This window comes from Colossoma macropomum, unplaced genomic scaffold, assembly GCF_904425465.1.
Source record: "Colossoma macropomum unplaced genomic scaffold, Colossoma_macropomum, whole genome shotgun sequence".
In the NCBI taxonomy this organism is placed as follows: Eukaryota; Metazoa; Chordata; class Actinopteri; order Characiformes; family Serrasalmidae; genus Colossoma; species Colossoma macropomum.
The window spans coordinates 31,596,453-31,614,530 of NW_023494799.1; the positions used below are offsets into that span (position 1 = coordinate 31,596,453).

General features: G+C 38.1%; 1 protein-coding gene across 2 annotated transcripts; it reads right to left on the bottom strand.

The window, feature by feature from the left end:
- Positions 1–908: 908 nt before the first annotated feature.
- On the bottom strand, positions 909–17,233 carry gnb4b (guanine nucleotide binding protein (G protein), beta polypeptide 4b). Of its 2 annotated transcripts, none has more exons than XM_036586470.1 (10): positions 17,061–17,227; positions 13,320–13,427; positions 11,642–11,680; positions 10,202–10,308; positions 8,657–8,720; positions 7,331–7,493; positions 6,091–6,157; positions 4,875–5,076; positions 4,571–4,787; positions 909–3,708 (listed from the first exon to the last, which is right to left on the bottom strand). In XM_036586470.1, the coding sequence occupies exons 2-10, from the start codon at positions 13,374–13,376 to the stop codon at positions 3,602–3,604; spliced, it is 1,023 nt and encodes a 340-aa protein (XP_036442363.1). In that variant the 5' UTR covers positions 13,377–13,427; positions 17,061–17,227; the 3' UTR covers positions 909–3,601. The 2 variants fall into 2 exon arrangements, with proteins under 2 accessions (XP_036442363.1, XP_036442365.1); XM_036586472.1 differs by having other exon boundaries at positions 3,481–3,708; positions 17,197–17,233.
- Between the last annotated feature and the right edge of the window lie 845 nt (positions 17,234–18,078).

Here is an 18,078-nt window from a genome sequence, read left to right on the forward strand (position 1 = left end):
ATTACTTGGCATTTATTTGAAGAAAGTGTAGAGGTAAGAGAAAGAAAAAAAAAAAAGAGAACAATTTAATTATCTTTGAAATGTCTTTTAAGTTCCGGTAGTGAATATGGGGGCTGAAATATGGGTCAAGTCCATGTTTACATTAAACTGTTTATAGAGACGTTCAATTCCCGGCCGGGTGACCAGAGACCAGGGTCCTTTCTGTGTGGAGTTTGCATGTTCTCCCCGTGTCTGCGTGGGTTTCCTCCGGGTACTCCGGTGTCCTCCCACAGTCCAGAGACATGCAGGTAAGCTCATTGGACATACTAAATTGCCCCTAGGTGTGAGTGTGTGTGTGTGAGTGTGTATGTCTGTCTGCCTGCCCTGTGATGGACTGGCGACCTGTCCAGGGTGTATCCTGCCTTCTGCCCAGTGACAGCTGGGATAGGCTTCAGCACCCCACCGCAACCCAGAAGGATAAGCGGTTTAGATGATGTATGTATGCATGTCTAAGTTCTGAAACACTTTACATGAACCCTGCTACATAACATTGATATAACATGTCATGACATGTCATGAGATGGATCAGATTATGTCCAGTAATATAACTGTCACTTTGCCATTACCAGTAATTGGCATATCACATCCTAAACGTTGCTAAGTAAATATCTTTGTTGAGATGAGGTTGTGGAACCACTTGTTTTGTGTCAATTAACCAAAAAAAAAAAGCTCCCAGGGTTCAGCTAATAGAGCTGACTCGGTCGCAATCACATAATCTGTCATGACTGAATAAGGTTTTAAATAAAGGGTTAGAATACTTAAGGCTTGAATGAAAATCTAAAGAGAAGCAAGTATTTTTCCCCTCTTTGAAATGTAAAAACCCCTGCTTGTTTGAACTTTTGTAGCACTAATGACAACTTTACAACAAATTGGGTTAAAGTTTTTTTTTCCTTTTATTGAATACAATATCAACTTATGGCAACATACCATTATCACCAAGCCACTGTACAAATACAAAAACCGGTGAGACTATAAAAATCATTTCTTAACAAATGATTAGTCCACATTATGGCACTATAAAATACATCAAGGCATGAGATCCCTGGTTTTACTGGCTCAAAACAACATTTATAAAAAAAACAAAACAGGACCAGGCAATTCCTTTTTCTAGTTTGGGGCTCTGTCCTGCTGCACTTTTGTTTCATAAACAAAAACACACTGTTCTGACCACCGTTCCCGACTCAATACCGCTTAACACCACTGTTTCAGTACTGGAACAGATGCTCTTCCAGTCGCTGCACAATGTGCCATTAGAAACACTGACCATGGAAACAACTTAAATGCTGTTGGGTCTTCATTGATACACTATTTGCTGCAAAATACTCTGTTCTTCCATGCTTAAGGACCAGGGTTGTGTAAGTCACCTAAAAGAAACACTAACAGCATGTCCAGTACACACTTGTTAGGTAATTTAATGTTTGAGAAGAGGCCTCAGACCATGATGCAGTTTAAAATTTGGCTGCAAAAGTTAAATAAGAGTAAACAATAAGGCTTATCAAAAGGGCTGGTTTCCTCTTCAAAATAGTAAACTATGACCATCTCAGAGTGCTGTAGTAACAGACACACTGAAAGGAATGCTTGAAGTAATGGCACTGATGGGCTGCAAGTTATAAGAATTGAACAAGCATGCTAATAACAGTGAATGAAGTTCAGTAGCTAGCACTCATCATTTCAATTGCATTTGTTGTTAATGACATTAGCATTTTTGGCTGAACTATTCCTTTAAAACTGTCAGTTCTGTGGTTCCCTTGGTTGCTTCTGTTCTACCTTCTCCTAAAGGGTGAAGCACAGCGTCCTTTAGGGGAAAACTGACGGGAACACATACATTATTAATAGTGTTTTCTCAAATTACTGTGATCTATATGTAGTTTAACAACTGAAACTCACACTCATGCAGAGAACCTGACCCTTTTGGTTACTTCAAATATAGTTTATTCAGTTTTTACTCTTATGAGTCATAATTACTAGGGACGCACTGTGATATCAGAATCATATCAATACCGGCAGATAATCGCTTAAAAAAAGCAGAATATTTAGGCGACACTTAGATACTTGCGCTAGTTCAGGTGGCCCCATTTTATACATTAAAAAAAAATCTATCAGTATCGGCAAATCTGTAGATACATATCGGATATCAGCATTGACTCGCAAATTCCATATTGGTGCATCCCTCACATTTACCTCTATTTTATTTATGCAATTGATATAATACATTCCGTCGGCCATTCAAAGGGGGAGGTCTAAACCCTGTTTTTCTCCAAGGTTCTCTGAACATACTCCAATCAACTGCTTAGAAATGTTTGAATGTGTTTTTAAGACAGAGCCACTGGTCTCAGATTCTTTTTGGAGCAAAATGTAGCATCAAGCTGTGTCAGATCAAGGCCTCTTACTGATTTACAAGACAAACATGATCTACAGTGCAGCAAAGAACCTAATAAAGTGTTGACCATAATGCAGCAATAATGATTTGCGTCCATGAATAGCCGTTTTGATCTGACCATCAGCATAGGGGAAAAAAAAAAGCTTGATTATACCGTTTTGTTTGTCCATTTCGGGTGGGCAGTACATCCTTTAGTTTGGATGGCAAAAGTATCAAGGTACGCTTTCTTTTAGTAAGCCCTTTCAGACAAGTCTAGTATCACAGTATATGGTCAAGCTAATTTTGTCAGGTAGCCTGCCATAAGTGAAAGCACTGCACTAGAATATATAGGAATGTATAGGATTTTGAACCAAAAATATGCCCTGCCGTAACAGCAGAACACATTTTGACTCATTATTTAGCTGATACTTGCAGCCTAAGAGGCCTCTAGTGCCCTCTAGCTGTCCAATGGCCAACAATCTATGCTTCAAATGTGAAACAGAGATAAATTAAATTAAAGTGCTTTTGGAAAACAATACACAGATTTTTGGGACATTTCTGATGGTTATGCTAGTCTGCCCGTTGAGCTGCCCAGCCCTGCCCAGAGTAGTTTTATTCCCTTATCATCATTGCTGAGGAAATGGACCTTTAAAATGATTTCAAATCAAATTTAAACCACCATCTCAATTGACTGCAGGCACTAATGGACAGTGCTGTAATACCTAACTGAAAAACCATATACTGAAATCACTGTGATAAAAACTTCATCCATTTGTCCAATTCGTAACACCTCAGTTTAAAATGGTCATGATTTTCAAATACACTGTAAATGAGGCATCCTAAAACAAGTAAAGGGTTGGAATCAAACCTACAAAAATATATACATTACCATTGTATAAGCATATATATATATATGGCATATACACACACATTAACTGTACATATATACCATATTTATATTCATATACATATGTATATACATATATATATGTACATATAACACAATGATGCCTCTATTGTTTCTCAACAACCCAGCTGTCTGACCTCTGTCGAGTCAGTCTGGCCTCTTCACAGGAATGTGTCGTAATAAGTGAATACAAAAGGAGCGCTGTGGCAAGGTAGAAACAGAGTGGTGTTCTCACAGCTGTTATCTGTAGTGGGGTTGCAGATGGTCAGTCCTCCGTAAAGTCCAGGACTGTGAGGTCAGTTCCAGATTCGGAGGAAACTATCCCATGAACCTGTGGCCACGGCCATGCCATCATCAGTCACTCCTAAGCAACTGACCCTGTTGTCGTGACCGGCGAGGACACCTAAAGAAGGATAAGGCATCGATGAGTCATCTTACTATTGTAATGTTTTTTTTTTGCCTTCTTTTTAAGCAGCAGAGGAAGTGATACTGTAAATGTGGGTTTACTGCAGTAGGATCGGTCCAGCTTCCTGCATTGGAAAGCACCCATTTGTGCATTTCTTTGTTCATTAAAGGCTTCACCATACCCTAAAATCATGGATGTAGCAATCTAACCCAAACAACTTCAAAACTTCTTAATTAAACCATTTATTGCAGTAAGAATAAGCTTTGAATTTAACTGGGCACACTTCCATCGGTTTTTTCATATTATATATATACACACACACATACATTTGCGAGAGCGAGAGAGAGAGAGAGAGAGAGAGAGAGAGAGAGAGAAAGAAAGAGAGAGAGAGCGAGAGAGAGCGAGAGCGCGAGAGACTCGTATCTCGAAAATGGTAACTTTACTTTTAATGTTTGTCAATCTTCTGAGTTCTTATATATGTACATGATGGAATGCAATACCCATCGTCACATGCCAAATGCATATACAAGATGAATAATGTATTTGACTCTTTGATTTCGGTCATTTCACAGGAAACAGGTTTTTAAAGTCAACAATGTGTTTTAAAGCAATCTGAATTGCCCTTTTTTATCTTTTGTTCGTTCACGTGTCTGGTCATAAACGTGACTTGTCCACCCCTAAAATGTCTTCTGATCATCGTGCACCATTGCGCACAGAATCATATCCCCCTCCTACCATCACCACCTATCATCGATATTAGAGACCCTCGCTGGAAATACGCCACAGCGCGCTGTGTTTTCCAATTCAAGTTCACTGTAAAACCCTTACAGAATAAGAGGATAAAAACTAATCACTTCACCTGCACGCTCGCCTTTTAATGTATCCCAGACGTTGCAGTTGAAGTCATCGTAGCCCGCTAGCAGGAGGCGGCCACTCTTGGAGAAGGCCACAGAGGTGATGCCGCAAATTATGCTGTCATGAGAGTACATCATGAGCTCCTGGTCAGCACGCAGGTCAAACAGCCTGCAGGTGGCATCGTCCGAGCCGGTAGTGAAGGCATTCCCATTAGGGAAAAACTGCAAGACCACAGGAACCGGGTTCACTCAACATGCCCCTATGCGTGAATAAGGAACTCTCATACAGTGCGTAAGCAGGATACTCACACAGACAGCGTTGATATCGGAGACGTGGCCAGTAAAGGTCTGCCTGCACATGCCATCTCTAATGTCCCACAGTTTGGAGGACGCATCACAGGCTCCAGACACAAACGTCTTGGTGTCAGGACTAAGCGATAGACTCATCACATCACCAGAGTGGCCTGTGAAGGTGGTGGCCTGCTGGCCCGTCTCAATGTCCCAGAGTGCACTAGAGAGCAAGAGTAGTCAATGTGTACTTAAAGGGGACAGGTAAATAGGGTAAAAGGCAGTGTTCGCACTTTTCTTTAAAAATCTGGGCCTGTGGGGAGTAACACACAATAAAAAGGGCTTATAATAATTCAATTTTTGAGATGTAAACAAAATCATTCAGAGTGGTTTATGTAAATGGTTCACTATAGAGAAACTTAACAACTTGGACAGCCATTTTATTTACATTCCAAAATGAACAGTGAACCAACAAGTGTTTCACAGAATGTTGATAATAGTAAAATAGTGGTAAATCTGAGAAAATGTTTAGTTCAGATACTAGTTTACTGTTTTATGTTTTGGCTTGAAGCTTTAGCTCAAAATTATAGTAAAACAATGTCACAGGCATCAGACCGTGTATTCTTAACCATTTCATGTAATAACTTTGTGATTTAGCTTTTAGAGGCTTTGAAGGGATTAAGATTAGATTATACACACACCAACATAGGATAATTTAAGAAAACAATTACTTAAGACCAGCCTGAAGCGAATCAGATGTCTGAAGAGTTTTATGCCTCTAAAAACTACATTACAGAAAGTTATTACACGAAATGGTTAGAGACACTGTTTTATGATAGTTTTGATATGGCCTAAAATCTTTATTTTAAAGCATATTAAATGTCAGAGAGGTATGTGCAGAGCATCATGAGGGAAAAAAAGAAAGTATACGTTTTTCAGATTGACCACCATTGTACCACCTTGTGGTTTGAATAGTAAATAAAACGGCTATATTTGTGATGCAGACATTGTAACCCCTGGTTCCCATCACTACCACTGTAAAGAAATCAGTCAGCAAATTTGCTACAATGAACCATTTGACATCAAACCATTCTGAATAATTTTAATAATGATGAAAGCATACAGAATCTATGAAAAATCAGTGGAATCCCCCTCTAACTCATAAAGACATGTACCTGTGCTGCAATATATGGTGCCGATTAGAACACACAGGATGCAAAACACAAATTCGGCTTACCATGTGGTGTCTCCAGAGCTGGTGACAATCTGGTTGTCATTGAGAAAGCGACAGCAAGACAAATAGCCTGTAAACAAGAGCAGGAAAAATTAAGGCCCATAAAAATCTTGTTTACATCCTGCATCTTTCTCTGCATTTTACTGTCACACTACTGGTCACAGGAATAATAAACGTATGACTTCATCAGTAAAGAAACTGGAGAGATCGTCTGTTGGGAGTTCAACAGAATTTTTTTTATTATAACAAGAGGTGGGTAGTAACTATTTACATTTACTCAATTATATATACTAAAATAAAACACAAATGGATTTGCACTCTCCTGAGTATTTTCAAATCAATACTTCTTGCTGGTGACTGTAAAACTGTACTGCTCTGAGATTGGTCACACCTCTTTGGAGCTACACTGTTAGAAATAAAGGTTCTGTGCAGGTACATTTCTTGTTCATCAAGGTACAAACAATGTAAATGTTCCCTCAAAGGTACTACAGTGGTTTTAAGGTCCACTTGTGAACCTTAAAAGTTTTTCCCAAGTGAAAAGTTTGTATTTGTACCTTTTCATAACCGAATGTTTTTAAACAGAGCAGTAAAATAAAACGCCTGGAGACGAGACGGAGTGTGTGGAGTCAATACAACTTAGAAAACATAATTTCAACTGTAATTTGTAAATATACAGAATCTGTATATTTACAATTTACAAGAATTCCGTATATTTATGGTACAGTTATGTTCCCTGACTAAAGGTACTGAGATGTACCCTTGAGGGTCCCACCCCAGTGACAAGAGGGGCACTGCCCCAGTGACAGTTCCATACAATTATTTCTGAGAGTGTACAGCACTTTATTTCAGGCCAAAAGAGTCCAAAATAGAGAATAACAGAGCTTCTATGCTGATAGATGCTGGATTAACTTAAGAAGTACCACTGCAGTTCTATAAGTTACTCAGTATGTAAGTAGTTTTGTGACCCAATATTTGTGCACTTCTACTCAAGTTGTCTTTTGGGAAGGTACTTTTACTTTTACATGAGTCATTATTTTACTCAAGTGTTAATACTTTAACTTGGATATGAGTTTAGGCTAATTTACCCACCTCTGAGTATAACTTATAACAGAAAATTCCTTATAATTGCTTGCATCAATCCACATATACTTACATTACAGCATTTTAAGGGGAGTCAGCTGGTTAGAAATAGCTGGTGTTCCTGACCTTGTGCCAGTAAAGGTGCATACACCTTTGTCTTTACCTGTGTGCCCAGGCAGTTCTCTGGTGACCCTGACGTTTCCCTCGCGGGTCTTCAAACTGTAGATGGAGCAGATGTTGTCCAGGCCTCCGCAAGCTACATAGCTGCCTGAGGGCGCATACGCACAGGTCATCACCCAGGATGAGCGCAGGGGGATCGCATGGACCTAAGAAACAAAACATACAAAAACTATAAAGCAGGGGTGCTTTATTTTACCTTAACCCTTTAGCTATGTTAAGACAGGCAACTCAAATCCGATTTTTCAGCATGTCTGATTTAAGTCTGAATGCCAAAAAGCTACATGAAATCTGACTTTTTCTAATCAGATTCAATCCACATTTACAGGTGGTTTCAAATCTGATTCAAATTGAATTTCTGGATGTGACTCAGTTTGACTAGTCAGATCGGATTTTGTGTGTGTGTGTGTTTTTTTTGAGCACAGATCATGACATCAGAATATGTGACAAGACAGCCAGTGGTGCATATTTACACATTACAGTTTAAACACGGACAGTAGAAGTGTTTAACAAACACTTAGGTAACATATTTTTTCCCTTTGTATGTTGTATTTTACAGTGACTACTTCATTAAAAGATCTGGAACTTAAAACCCGTCTGAATATCACTACTACAACCTATAGCTTGCTGGCAGTCTGGCTGACCAGCTAAACCTACACTAAAGTCATGTTCTGTTCATGCTGTAGTTAATAAAGAGTGAAACACTGCTGTGAAATATAGCATAAGTTTTGCCCCTACTCAGTCAGTGCATGCATGTGTGCGTTGTTACCATGGCAACCAATGTTGGTATGCGAGCGAATGTGACTACAGTCTGACCATACGAATCAGATTTGGTCACTTGTACCTTGAAATCTGAAAGGTCAGTCTGAATACTCAGATACAAGAAACAAATCCAATTTGCCCTGCAGTGCTAACAAAGCCTTAGAAGTCACAGCCATTATTAAAGCATGTTGTAATTTGAAATTCTGCTAGAACTGTGATTCTGAACTTCAAAAGAATTTGTCTTTGTAAGTGGAGGAGGAGATATTTTATAACAATCTGATTTTGGAAATGTATTGGTGTGTGTACAGTCTTGTTTAGCAGGTAGAAATATATTTTATATCATTGCTATGTTTTTGTCATTCCTCGGCTGCAGACAGCCGATACAGAAAACGCATAACTCACTGTAATTAAACACGTAATTCCACAATTACAACTGGAGAGCACAGTACATGAATAACTATCAACTTCTAAGGGATAAATGGCAAAAAAAGGAGGTTAAAAGATTCACCAAGATGGAAGCAAGTGAAGCCTTGGCATTATGTTACATTACCTTGTTTGTCGTGTAGCTGTCCCATATGATTAATTTGCCATCTTGGGAGGCACTGACAAGCAACCTAAACACAAAAGCATAAGAGAATGACGGCCTGAAAAGAACTGATAGTGTATTCAATTTGTATTTAATATAACTGTGAATAATTTAACACTGGGTGCTTTAATATTGTGATGCTAAATGCTAAACTCAGTAATCATCTCTTTCTCCACAATGCTTACTGAGTTTAGCTCCAGCGCTATTTATATAATAATAAATCACTCTTAGTTGGGTTGTAGAATTGGGCAGAATACTTTAAAAAGTAGTGATGACTGAATATCGAACACACTGTTCTAAACATATTTAGTAACGTATTCCATTACAATACATAAAAAGTAACATGTTCAGAAAACATTTATAAAACATTTACAACACATATTGATAAGAAACATGGGAAAAACTTTGTTGCTGTATTTTTTCTTTAATCCACACCGTTTCTTGCTGTTATTCATCGGCAGTTTTCAAAATGTCATTCTTCTGGTTCTGGTTGCAGAACAATTCACTTATTTAAATGAAGATATAAAATTCTCAACATTATTTTGACGTCACATTCTTCCGTCCACAATCCACAATGTGCTGTTTCCACAATCTCACTGCCGTCTCAGGAATTTAGCAAACAATTTGCAATATCCCAACAACAAAATCTTGCAAATTTGACCATAAAGTGGGCAGTTAATGTAATTTTCAGCAAATTACATGTATGTAACATGTAACTTCCCCTGAAATGCATTGTGAGGTCGAGTACAACACCGATGCTAAGCTTATTACTCAGGAACATGTTCACTACACTGTTCAGTTCCATCATTCTTCAAAAGAGCTCAGTAACACTGAGATTAATAACTGGCACTCATCAAATTAATTTATCTGTCTACTCAGGCTTTAGTAAAAATCAGTAAAGCTGAGATTAATAACTGGCTCATCACATTGATTTATCAGTCTACTCAGACTTCAGCAGGAACTTCAGTGTTTGCAAAGAAGCCATTTAGTGGGTTTAGGGTTTTGAGTATTTAATACTTTACACTCTGTGTGATTTTAAAATAGTTAATATACAAGCATTGTGTTTCTTTAAAAGATCAAAAGATTTTTTGGGGGGTACGTATTCTAAAAGTATTCTTCTAAAAATGTGAAAGGTAACTGTACTCTGCATACTACCTTTACAAAATGTAACCTGAACTGAACACAGATAGTTATTTGCTGTATTCTGACTACATATTCCAAATACTTATATTCTGTTACATCCCAACCCTGCTCTTAGTTATCTAAAAGGCTTCCCAGTCCAGACAGACAAGGTAAGATGCATTCCCCACACAAACACACATGCCCTTCTCACTGTTTCTGTACGAAATAGAGATCCATTTCAGTAGAAAACAGGGTGGTGCCCATTTGAGCTACAGTACAATAATGCATAATAGAAGAGTGGTGACACTAATATGTCTGTGGTTGAAAAAATAAAAAAACTAAACTAACAGGCTCCTCCTAAGAGCAAATCAGGATACAAACACATACCTCGAGTCGCTGCCCCAATGCATGGCGTAGATTTTGGCTAGATGACCCCTTAGCGTGCGCCTTGTCCTCATCTGTATCCGTCCTGCTGAGTCCAGACCAGCTGTGATCTGGCAGACAAGCACAATGACAGGACGTATTACTACACTGACAAACACTGCTCAGCACAGTCAACAGACGTTAAGTCGGGGTGACAATAACATGGACCAGTTAGTCTAAGCCAGTGGTTCCCAAACTGTGATAAGCATAGCCAAATGGATACATCAAATGACATTGGGGTACACCAAAAATTCTGACATTAATCTTCATTTAATTTAAGTATATATAACAGGATTAAAAGGGTACAGTAAGCAAAAACAATAATTTTCACAAAACGTAATGGAAAAACAAGAACAAAAATGAGCAAAAACTTTGTAAAAAATGTATAAAAAACTTTTTTTCCATAGAAACAAAATGTTTTTCATTCCAACAGAAACCTTTTCTGTTCTCCAGTTGGTAGCAGGTAAAAGCCTGCTTATTAACTTTCTTCTAACAGTGTGCATATTCTAATATAGTTTGCTATTTAAATAACACCAATTCAGTGAGTGTTGCATGTATTCAATAAAATTTTAACCAGAATTAACTATCATCTGCAAGAATTAGCAATGCTGCCCCTAGAACTCTTGATACATGGATTCACAGAATATCTAAAGTCAGATCCCTTGTGCTTGCTTAACTATATGCAGTGTCTAAGTTGTGAATGACGTAACTCAATTTTCATGTGTCCTATGTTGCAGCTATGACTTTTTTTTTGGTTTGCAGGTCCCATGTGTGTGTGGTTCTTTAAATGGGAAGTAATAAAAAATTAATCACAAAAAATAATTAACCAGAATTAAATAATAAGATTATTAATTTAACAGCATCTTAAAATATTTCTTTCTATTTTGCTACACTGTTACAGAACTATTTTACATTCTATTTAAAAACAAATTGTACCCTGTTCATCATTTCTAACCCCTGATTTATGGTGTGTCAGTTTTTAAGTTAGCCTCAGTTACTCATAACGGTAAACTTGGACAACCCCCCTGCTCTAAGGTGAACTGTGGTTCTAGAGGGCCGGTGTCAGGCACAATTTAGTGATTTTCTTTTAACACACCAACTAAACTTGGTAATAAACTTCTAAGTTGTGTCAGGTGTGTTTGAGTAGAAACATCACTAAACTGTGCTGGATTCCAGCCCTCCAAGACTGGATTTTGCCACCTTTGCTTTAGAAGAAGCCAAAATAAGAACACAGGCACCTGACAATGCAATGTTGACATATCACCATATTCAATGTTGAAATCATAACGATTTCACTTACACAATTTCTCGCCATCTTGGCAACTGGGACCAAGAATCAATTCCAGCTAATTCTACCATTCACGCTAATACATAATTCTACTTGTGAAATGTGTTCCCACCTACCTGTGAAAGAGTCGAGTCACTACAAGCCTTTCTGGCATCCTGTTCAGATAAAATATACAAGAAATCACATTAAATTAGTAATAATTGAGGAATTTCACTGCAGGAGCAAAACTCTGACCTTATAATGATTTGAATTAGATTTTTAGGAAATGATTAAATGCACTGTGAACTGTCAAATTTTACCACAATTGCACTTGATTTTATTATTTTTGTATGATACATGATTTACACTGTAGCAGAATAGAAAACATTATACAACAGTTAGTTCCGGCCACGCGAGCTGATTGGTTGAGAAGTGTTCTAACCGTGCTGTTATTTTCATAACATCACGTTTTTTCACAAACACTGTATCACTCGACTGAGGCGCCATTGCTAAACGAATTTGACAGCTGTAGCAGACGCTCAAGCCATCGGAATGTTTTTACTTCTTACTTTGCCACAACCAGAAAATGGATACTTTTAAGATCACATTTGACCGACAGCCCATTTGGTCAGACTCTAAAGAAGAGACTACACTAAATTCCCAAACTGTCATCACCACTGAGCAGCTTTTCAGTCAGCAGCTGTGACAGAAGAACACCTAAACAACCTGGAATTAGCCAGAAATTAACCGAATACCATTCACCAAACAAAATAGGCTGTAAGATGCTTTACAGACTGGCTGAAACCAAACAACATTAATATCGATCTAGCAAAAATTGACAAAACTGAGCTAAACTTGATATTGTGGCAGTTTTATGGCTCAGTCTGATTTGGTCAGACTCTGAAGTTGAGACTACACGTTTGGCGAATGGTATTAATTTCATTTCTGGCCAATTCCAGGTTGTTTAGGTGTTCTTCTGTCACAGCTGCCAACTGAAAAGCTGCTCAGTGGTGATGGCAGTTTCGGAATTTAGTGTATGGAGCTGGAGAACAAACTGCCGGCTGTGCAGCGAGTGAGCGGAGTTCGTTACTCTGACGTAGCAACAAGCTGCTTGTTAAGGAACTATAATTTGGCGGAAGGAATTTGCTAACGTTAAAACATACTAAATGCCGCGTTCACAGCTCAATTTATTTATTTCTTACTTTATTTATTTAACTGTTGTATAAAAGCAATAGAACACTCGAGGGCGTGTGTTATCGCGAATAACATCACAGCTGTGATGACTGGCTGGAACAAATCACAGTTCCCTCTCGTGTTCTATTGCTTAAATATACAACAGTTGTTCTGACCCCACAGTCTGAAGGGTTCCGCTTGTGTTGTTACATCTGACAATAGCAAGTTTTTCACCACACCTGTATATTTCTGCTCACCAGCAGTTGCTAGGTAACAATGGTCACTTTACTTTAAAAAGCTGCTGGAACTAGTTTTTGGTGAAAAAACAGCCAAAATTAAACATGTATATTAGTGAAACAAGTGTCAAGACTTCTTTACTTTATTTTTTTCTTTACTTTGGAAATTTGTGGCACAAAAGCAATGCAACAACATCATGTCTGGGATAATCTACATCTAATCTCTACATGCATTTATGCTTATGCAATTTTTACTTCAGCCAAAATATGAGTTAATATTTTACTTGATTACTTGAGCATGTACTTTTACTTGTTATAATTGGTTATAATTGCCTTAAAAAAATCAAAGCAGCTGATGCATTACAATCTTTTCATCCCTAGTCTGAACTCTTTAGCTCTCTCTTACCCGGATTTGATTGCGTAGCTGCTCGGCTTCCTGCCGTAACTGTTCCAGTTCACTCATCGTCCCTGTGTGACACACGACTCACCCGCGGAGGAGAAGACCAGCTGAGACCTGCATAACAGACAGACAGCCTTAAGACAGCCACTCCTATAAACAGTGGGGGCTTCAGAGGACAACTTAGCAACCCCTAATGACCCATAAATGGGCCAAAGAAACCAAATAAGCAATTCTATTTGAGATGATTTAACAACTCAGCATGGTTTGAGACAGGTGTGCAATGATTTAGGCAAGCAATTTCACAATGCTAATTGGTGTACATCAGCAGGCCACCCTTCATTTATGTAATTTCCAGTCAAAACAGCCATTAAGTTCTTAAGTGCTACGTCAGGCAACTAAATGTGAATTATCTTAAATCTAATCTCCTGAAAATTAAATATCTTTTAATTAATGGCTGTTCGGAAATTTCATAAATGAAAAGTGGTCTCTGACTTTTGCACAGTACTGTATATTAGCCTCATAGCTCCAGTGCAAAACTGGAGAAGCTAATTACTCCATATCACGATTTTGTGTGAAAATTGTGTCTTTAAGTCACATTAAGAATTTGAATTCTTGGAAAGCAGACACACGATGGTGCTCGGTCAAGAGGAAGACACTCAGACAGGACGAACAAAAGGGTTGCTCAGCACTGGCAGCCCTTTGTCCTTTGTGTGTTGGCACGACTTGGCACCGGCTCACTGAGGAAAGTCTTAACATACCGATTCAGCTCACTTAAAGACGACGGTACAACTCATAGCTTCACTTTGACATGCAGTAATTTGCATGACTGAGTTACAGAAATATAGTGTGTGTATATATATAAGTATAGTTAAAAGTATGGTTATAAGTATAGTTACATTAAAGGAGAATCCCTCCCATTTTTCAAAATTTCTGCATAATTCAGTTCAGATGTAATCGTCATTCAGAGCATTCTAATGTGAAACAGTTAATTACACAGAAACGTATCGACTGGATTTTCTTTACAATGGTGGGGGGGTCAATGTCTACAACACAGCTATTGCCATTTTATTTACTATCCAAAATCACCAGCGAACCTACACATGTCCTCTGAATTGCATATGTACTATTGAAAATGGCAAAATAGTGGTGAATAAAACCCAAAACTATTGGAAAACAATGCTTTATGAATCATACAATGCATTCGTTACTATTAATTATGCAGAAAGTTTGAAAAATCAGTGGCCTTTGCCTTAAAGCTGTTTGAGATTTATGATAAGACCACTGACTTTTTCACACAGTCCGTGCCAGTGTTTTTGTGACACTGTGCTACTTTTTCATTTGGTTTGGTTGGTTTCGCATTGCAATGGCTAAAGTGCACCAAATTAAATATGTAGGTGTTGGGTGATTGGTCAAGAATTTGTCAGGACCATTGTGCTGACCATTTATTTACAGTCCCAGGGAACACAGAATAAAATATAAGATATATATGATAAAACACAGCTTAAAAATGAAACCGTTCTCTGTGGCAGGGCAGGAGACGTCAGCCTTGTGATTGGTAAGGGGAATGTTTCTGGAAGCTTTACCCAAGATTAGAACCGCTCAGTTGCCATCGCGAGGAGAGAAATATGGTAAGATATTATATTGGTCATTTATTGTTCACTTGAACACTATTCAAAGGCTATACTTAGTACATGTTTACTGCTTGCCAGCAAAAACAAGATTAACCTAATTAGAAACAAATTTAGGTTTGTTGGGTCCCTCACAAAACTTTCACTAACCCTCATGAATATTCTTTATATAAATTATTTGTTCTATGCAAAATGCTACTTTAAAATAAAGCCACTATACAATTAATTGACTGGTTTCACTAGCAGCGAACTGAACCATGGTTTAATAGAAGTGAATCGAGACCTGTGATTTTTAGATGGACCACAAGTCAGTTGTATAGTGCACACCCAAGTACTGGTAGTGTTCACACCCGTCAATGCAGAGCAAATTAAAGAAAAAGATAAACTGCTCCACACAAAACACAGCAAGTGTGAAAAAGCTCTTAATATCTGTTAAGTCTGATCACTAATGTCTGAGAAATCTGATAACAGCAGTAAAACTGTCTAGGCCTGTGTAAACAGTACAATTATTAAATACATTTATCCCTAATACCTCCTTTCTATAAAGGTTTCAGGACCCGTTTAACAAAGAAACAACCATACCTTAAACAGTCTCACAAGAACTGATAAGCCAACCTTAAGAATGTTGCAGGTTTGAAAAGAAGTAACCAAAAAAGGTTTAACGACAAAGACTTCAGATGAACTCCTCTGTTCGTTCACTTTGAAGTGAAAGTAAAAGTGTTTGCTATATGGTAAAGTTACCAGCTTATAGGCCCAACCTGTTCCTCCTGACTTTCAGAAATGTGTTCATGGATGTGCCCTTTGTTAAAGCATAGAAAACTTCAATATCAAATAACACAGCTTGCAAAAGTAGGATGCACATGCAATTGTTTGTCTTTTTAAAAAAATCTAAAGAATTCCATTTCTGAGATGTAAACAAAGCCATTTAAAGTGGTCTGTTGTGAAACGCATTGTAAAGAAACATACCGATTTACAGTGGTGGTGATAGGAACCAGTGGTTGTGAGGTATACAACACAAATATTGCCATTACTATTAGTTAAACTACCACATCTTCTGAGTTTTCATTTATAATAGTGGTAAATCTGGAAAAAATAGGTTGAAAAAAGTTTTCTCTGGGAACTATTTCCTTCACAGCATCCTGCAGGTACTCCTCCTCTGTTAATGGGTTTAAAAAATACATTCATGACAAAAACTTTCTCAAAATCATCTATAAACACAATGTCTCAGACATCAGCCATCTTATTCATAACCATTTTAATGTAATAACTTTCTGTGAGATAGCTTTTACAGACATTAAACGCCTCAGACGTCTGGTTCCTATCACTACTGTTGTGAACAATCCTGACTCGTCAAGTTTCTATAGAATGAAGCATTTCACGTCAAACCACTCTGGCTGACTTAGATTACAGCTTAGCCATTTAATTAAGCCGAAATTTTGAAAATTGACCGAATCCCCGTTTAAAGATAAAGCATTTATCGACCCTGCTGACATCAACCTTTGTTATGAAGTTATGAATTTCTGTCGTTCTTGCCGTGGAACCACTTACTAATGACTCAAACTTCCTTCACGGATTTTGACATCTCAGAAAAACCCCGAGAACTCGTCCAACAAAGCTGCTCACCAAGTTACCAAAGAAAAGATAGCGTTACGTGTGGCGAAAATAACGAGGCAGCCGGTTTACTGTCTATTATTGTTTCTTATCAGGCTGCGTAGCTACTAACAAATTAGCTGTACATTAACACAAACCAGTCTACAGTAAAAGAGACAGTAGATGAATTAGCTATTACTATGAGGCTAAAGTTGGCTTCTTATTCGCCAGCTTCTTGTTCGAATTTTCTCGTTCCACCTTAAATGGTGCAGCAGTTACATTCTCGGCGCCATTTAAGGTGGAACGGGAAAATTCGAACAAGAAGCTGGCGAATAAGAAGACTTCAGCTTCGTCTGTTAGTGGAGATTTCAGCATTTATATCACAGAGCTCAGAAAGGATATACAGCATTTAATAAATCCCAGGCTACAACCTGTTGCTTTCGCCCAAACAACAAACACGACCAGCTAAAAGGGACAGAAATCAGAAACAGACCGCGACTAATTTTAACGCCTTTAACGTTAAAGTTACCTGATACAAGCTCTTCTGGGCACGTCGTACCGGCGTGAAACGTATTTCAAAACCGACACATAGCGCTGAAGGTAAAATAAATGACAATATAAAGACTTAATTTGAGTAATTTGGAGCTATTTAAAGGGCCACACACCCTCCGCTCGCCTTCCACCGAGCTGCTTCTTCACCACACCCATAGAGAAAACGGGAACATGGCAACAGCAGCGCCAGAGGGGGAGACCGCATAGTATTTACTTCTGGCGAACTAACATTACGCTCTGCGATTATAAAAAAGCAACATGTCGTTTATTTCTGTTATATATATATGTTCAAAATCGATGTAAAAACAGTGGTCTCTCTTTAGGGGCGACTGTGTAATCATCTCATGGCAGTCTTACGGCCCCTCCGAAGTGATGGTATCTTCCGTCGTCTGCCTCAACAAAACGAGAGTATGAGAAACAGGAAATGGCTCAGTCACGTGTTAATGTTGCTGCTTGGACGCTTCTCGTTGAAACAGTTGTATTTCACTGTTGTCGCGGTGTTAATGACGTCCTTCAGCTTTTAAAATCATATTTTAAGGGTTTGTTTTGTAGTCAGTCATAACAAAGAGCATCTGTCGAATATGGTATCGTTTAATTGAGGCTAATTTCCGTGTTGCATGTGTGACAGAAACTGTAGTGTGAGCCGGTGGCCTATCAGTAAAATCAAGAAATCAGCTCATAGGAGATGTTTATAATCATAAATGCAATAACATTCATATTAGAAATCTTTTACCCATAGTCTAGTACACCCCCAGGGCAGAAGTTTTGGAGAATCTCTTATCTTGACATCTCTTTGAAAAAGATTTGGACATATTCTGATTTTTTTGTTCATAATATCAAAGAAGTACACTTGAAAGTTTTATATAGGCCCAGGTTTTATCCAGGTAATGTATTACTGAACAAATTTTTAATGGTCCCGTTAACATCTCCTTCTGCTTACATCAACACAAGTCTTTGTAACACTTATTCTTAAATGTGGTTGTGTTTCATGTTTG

Coding starts and splice junctions, on each gene's coding strand:
- gnb4b (XM_036586470.1), bottom strand. CDS start 13,376: ATGAGTGAACTGGAACAGTTACGGCAGGAAGCCGAGCAGCTACGCAAT. Junction 8,721..10,201: donor CATTGGGGCAGCGACTCGAG/GTATGTGTTTGT, acceptor TTTTGTGTTTAG/GTTGCTTGTCAGTGCCTCCC. Junction 5,077..6,090: donor AGCTCTGGAGACACCACATG/GTAAGCCGAATT, acceptor CTTGCTCTCTAG/TGCACTCTGGGACATTGAGA.